General features: G+C 37.1%; 1 protein-coding gene across 49 annotated transcripts in view; it reads right to left on the bottom strand.

The window, feature by feature from the left end:
* The window catches only part of Ank2 (ankyrin 2), a 442,295-nt gene that overhangs the window by 245,759 nt on the left and 190,935 nt on the right, over positions 1-5,601 (bottom strand). For 3 of the 49 annotated variants that reach the window (XM_033756228.1, XM_033756221.1, XM_033756226.1), the window contains exon 1: positions 5,225-5,585. The exons of 44 other annotated variants lie outside the window; for them this stretch is intronic. In XM_033756228.1, the coding sequence (XP_033612119.1) occupies positions 5,225-5,353 (129 nt within the window). In that variant the 5' untranslated portion in view covers positions 5,354-5,585. Of the gene's footprint in view, positions 1-5,224; positions 5,592-5,601 lie in introns of those variants that run through there. 2 more of the 49 variants (XM_019210224.2, XM_033756232.1) reach the window with 2 other exon arrangements.

Consider the following 5,601-nt stretch of genomic DNA (forward strand, 5'->3'; position numbering starts at 1 on the left):
AAAAAAAAAAAAAAAAAAAAAACTGGCCTTCCAAATTTAAAGCCCAAATTTTAAAATGGGCATCTGAAATGACCAGACATTTCTCAAAGTAGAAATAGTAATGAACATATGAAAAAATGATCAACATCACTGGTCATTCGAGAGATGCAAATGAAAACAATGCTGAGCTTCCTCCTCACCCCATAAAGAATGGCTGCTATCAAGAAATCAACAATAACAGATGCTGGTGGGGTTGTGGGGAGAAAGAAACCCTTCTCCACCGCTGGTGGGAGTGCAGACTGGTGCAACCACTGTGGAAATCAGTATGGAGATACCTCAAAGAACTAAGGATTAGAGGTCCCATTTGACCCAGCTATTCCCCTCTGGGTATCTTCCCAAAAGAATTAAAAGAACAGTACACAGTGATATATGTTCACCCATGTTCATAGAGGCACAGTTTGTAGTAGTTAAAACTTGGAGGCAGCCCAACTGCCTATCAACTGGAGACTGGATAAAGAAAATGTGGGGTTTTTTTAAATAAAATGAATTACTACTCAGCCATAAAAAATGAAAAGCTAGAGACATTTATACCTAAATGAATACATATTGAGGCCACACTCTTAAGTTAAATAAATGGGTCACATATGTGTAAATACCAAATAGTTTCTCTGGTGTGAGAAACTGAAAGTGTAAACAAGGATCAAAATGTATAATAGATAATGTGAAATAGGAAGAAAAAGTCCAAAGGGAAAGAGGAAGTAGGAGGGGTGGGGAAAAGGAAAGGGAAAGGAATAAATATGCAAAAAGGAAAACATGGAAGCAAAGTCTTTGGAAATAGCGAGAGATAGAGGGGTTAAAGGGAGGGCAGGGGAATGGGGAGAAAGATAAGAACAGAGATATATTAGGTAAAGCTACAAATTCTGAATAATGATGTCAACATACTGTATACTAAAATGAACCAATAAATTAATGAATGAGAAAAAAAAGCAAAGCAGAGTTGATCAGAACGTTTCACTGTGAAATTCAGTGAAAAGGGCATAAAAGAAAGATTGTTTTTATTTTCTACTTAATCTCTTTTGTCATAATAAATATAAATACTCAATACATTTTGAAGTCCCTATAAAATTATACAAAAGACGAATGACATAACACTTTATTATTGTCAGCAACAATTAAGGATGAAATGTTAACTTCTAATACTTGATTTTCCAATAAATCTCAGGAAATAGTTTGGTATAATTACAATAAAATCACAAAGTTTAGATGTTTTTCCTTAAAATGCATTATTTAATTTATTCTCAGTCTTTAAATTTCTTTCAGCAATAGAAAGGCATTTTGGAGGTGAATAAGTTAAGCATTAATAGATTAAATAATTATATTTATAATCTTCACCACTGGTACAAAACCAAGAAATTATATACCCTTTTTCCCTAGAAATGAACTCTGGAGACAAACAGATTAAGAGTTCAAATCTCAACTCTGCCACATACTAGTTGTGTACGTTTAAGGAAGTTCTGCAACTTTCTATGTCTCTGTTTCTTCTTTGTGAAATGAATATAATACATAATGTATAGGACTACTGTTGAGGTTAAATGGTACACTGTGTGGAAATGTCAGACATGGGATCCAAATGGTACTCAATAAATTATCATGAATATTTTTCAGAAAATATAAACTCTGTCATTTTTAATAATATAAATGAAAATAATGGGAAGGATTTCTTAAGCCTCAAGATGCTAAAATAGTCATATAAATCGTCTTTTATATGATTCTAATGAGTATTTAAGTCAGGATGGATTTGAGAATGGTTTATCCAACCTGAAAAATGAAGCATAAATAAATCTATTTGAATGTTCATGGTGATTCTAAGTTTAAATGAGGAAGATTATTTAAATAATTAAGCAATTAATCTTCAAAGATGCAATTATTTTGAGTTTTTACCTATTTCTTATTTATTTATTTTTTCCTCACTGAGTTTATTGGTACCTTTTAGGTATCCAGTACAGTTCCATTCATCATTAGGATCTTGTACCCTTACATGACAGGTCTTGGTTCTCACTTTTTCCCCATACCCCTGCCCCCGCTTTGCCTATTTCTTAGTGATTACTTACTCCAAAGTTTAAAAATCAGAAGTGAGAGAGAGAAAAGAAGAGGATTAACAAAGAGTTAACATCCTATGGTCATGTGTGTCAACTCCCCACTAGGAATGTGATCATGGAGTGAAAACATGTACTAATAAAAAGAAGAACTAAAAAAATTAAAACAATAAAGCTGAGAAATAGTATGTAGTTGTAGAAAGAATATTATACTTGAACCTGCTTTCCAGAATGTTTACCAGTTTGTGAGAACTCTGATAATTCTCTTAACCATTCTTTTGGTCATCCTTCCCAAGTTTAAATTTACTAGATTCCATATAGGAACTAGAGATCGGACATGCAAAGAAATGGCTCCAGTTAATATGAAATTAATAATTAGAACAGAAACATCTTCTTCCTGTACAAACCAGATCAATACACTCTTTTGAACAAGCAAATAAATTAGGGAATCTTAACCTTGGTCCATCTGCTTACAGTTTAGTTTCATTCTAGTGCCACATGGCGTAACACTGATTCAATGGACACTTAGTGTATATTACATCTAAATATTACATATCTAGATTATAGCCAAAGGAAAATTGAATGTATTACTTTAAGATAAAATCTGTTTATAATGAGGTTGATATTAGATCCCTGAGTACACAAACTACTGGTATAAAACTACATCACTGACAATATTATAGTCAGGCATAAAACACAACTCAAGTTTATAGTCATTAAAGTTAATTAGTTATATTTTATGGAATACAAAATAATAAAACAAATATTATTTTAATTAATAGGTTTATAAAAGAATACTAAAAAGTAGTAAAAGTATAAGCCTGCTTAATTCAATCATTTTAATAATCAGTATCTGTACTTTTGCAAAAAAATAAAACTCTTTCAAAACAAGAATATGCAGTTTTTCAGTCTCCACAATTAACTGCATTGGAGTGGGTCTCATCTGAATTTTTTAAGTAAACAAATAAATTCGCAAGAGGCTTTACGAACAGGAAAACAACACATCATGACACTCTCAATCATCCTCACAACTGATATGCTCCCTTCTGGTTATAAAATGGCATCAACCAAAAAAATGATAATTTTTAAATTATGTTCTGGAGCCGGTGTTCTAGAACACCAACAATTAGCCATCATTCCTCTGCATTTCTTCATGAATTATCATTCTATACACCTCAAGCAATAATAAATAATGAGGTAGGTTTTTCTTCTCTCAAGTTAAATCTGGAAACTGGGTCAGATGGGTATATGGGTACCTAGGGGATGATGGGACGCTTATCTATCGGGAAATTTTGCTTTAGCTCAAAAACATGCTCATTCTTTAGGCAAACATTCGTCCTGCTGTATAGAAGTCTATGTAACACCACATGCACCCACAATAAGAATGGGAAGAGAAACGGGTGTGTGTAAAAAGAAAGAGAAACAGAGACAGATACTACCTATGCCTTTCTCTTGGTTCCAGCTTTGCGGTACCTAGCTCTGAAGCCTGGGTGATCCTGCCATACGACTGACCAACGATCTTGCCTTCACTGCTGGACTCCAGCTAAAGCAACATAGCAGCATCACAGCAAATGAGTTTCTCAACTCGTCCTGGCAGTTTTCCATTGCAATGATACAATTCTTCACTTTTAACGAGGTATAGAAAGGGAGTATCTTCAGGTTAAACTCAGAAACAAACCAGAGTAAGAGCAAGCTGTTCAGGTGTGCACACAAGACTCCAGCTAGGCAAAGTTGCTAGGTCACAGCTGGATGCTGAATAGGCACTCTTGGCTGAGAAATAACATACTGTTTTGGAGATGAAAAGATTAAAATGGTATAAATGCAGGAAGCTGCTTTACGCAGTAATGTTCTACTTAGGGGATTTGAAGAAGAACTGCACAGGCTGCCAAGAAGGAAACCAACCCCTACCAAAATGGCCAGTAAGACTTCTGGTATTGTAAAAGATAGTGTATCCTTGAAACGAGGTCTTTTAAAGGTCAAACAAACATTAAAGTTTTTTCCCAGAAAGGAAATCACTATATACTGCTAATTTTATTTGTGTAGCACAGTAACAATCATTTGATCTAACCAGTAGTGAGTTAAGGAGAAAAACTGAAATCCTTATGCAGTAGCAGCTCAATTGGAGTCTGAGTATCTTTCCAAAAACAAGTCAAAGACAGAATCTCCAAAACGCAAAGGTAAACGTTATCTACTGGGGGTGGGGGAGAAACAGAAACATTGAGCAGATGGATTACTAAACCTATGGATCCCTGGTACCCTCCTAATCCCAGAGCTATGTTTAACAACAGCTGTGTACAAACCTCTATTTTTATGCTCTGTTAACCTAATATGCCACTTATCATCTGAAATTATTCAGTGCCCTACTTTGTTAATTAAACCATTTACAGAGAACTTCTTCCTTTAAAGATCCAGACCAATGGCTTAATGAGCATCTCAGAACCATCAACTCAGAGGATTATTTATATTTTAAAGGAGAATATTTCCAAGGGAGAGAAAGAGATGACAATTCTGTAGTTCAGTGTAAAGGGAATCAACGTTTCCTTCCTTTAACATGTGCTAATTTAACTGCCATATTCAGAAATGTACAGGATTAAAGTTAGATACCAAAAAAGAATTTTACAAACGCAGAAACACAGCTCACTGCGCCAATATTCTTCCTGCTTTTCACATAGAACAATGTCATCTTCAGGAAGGAAAAGAATACAGAAAATCTGTGGTTTATTCTCAACCAGATGTCTCTATCAAATACACATTCAGCGAGGAGGCTACTGATGTGGTAGTAGAGACGAAGGAGAAGGAGGAAAATACCCCACCTCCAGCCATAAATCAACCCCTTCCCGCTTCTATGACAAGTCTCAGAGTGGCTTGGAGGGATAAAGCCCCTGCTCCTGAGACTGAACAGATTTAACCGAAGAAGCGGACAGAGAAAATCATGAAGTGAAGGCATATTTTGCTTGGCTTGGTCAAAGCAAATGAAATCCCCAGCTCAGGCACATGTCCTCCCAATGCAGCAAACGTGGGCATGAGCTCGGGGCTGCAACTGAGCTTGGAAATGCTGCAGGGGAGGATGCACGGAGGAAGGCGAACTTGCCAGTTCTGAGCTCCTGCGGGAGGCCCAGGGGTAAGGGTGAAAGCGATGCTGCCCATACCTTTCTTTTCCTTTCCATGCGGTCTCTGGGAATTTTCCGTTGTTTTTTTCTTTCTCTCTCCAGATTTTTTTCCTTTTCATCCAGTTCAGCCTCTCGAACTTTTTTAATAGAAGCAGCGGCGTGAGCCATTTTGCAGAGGAAATCAGCAAGAGGCAGCTGCGGTAGATAATCTCCACTCCCCAGCAATTCAGGTGGTTTTGGAGCTCGAGGGAGAGGTGTTTTCGCCACCGGAGGAATGGCAGGCAGCCGGAACACTCACAGCATAATCCGCTGCGCCCCCAAGCTGGGTGGGGACCTCCGTGCAGCCTCCGCAGCGCCCATAACTCACGCCAGCTGCCCCAGGTCCCGGGCAGGCGCGCACCTGCACACCCGGGCGC

Source organism: Fukomys damarensis, unplaced genomic scaffold, assembly GCF_012274545.1.
Source record: "Fukomys damarensis isolate Sample0158 unplaced genomic scaffold, DMR_v1.0_HiC HiC_scaffold_25, whole genome shotgun sequence".
In the NCBI taxonomy this organism is placed as follows: Eukaryota; Metazoa; Chordata; class Mammalia; order Rodentia; family Bathyergidae; genus Fukomys; species Fukomys damarensis.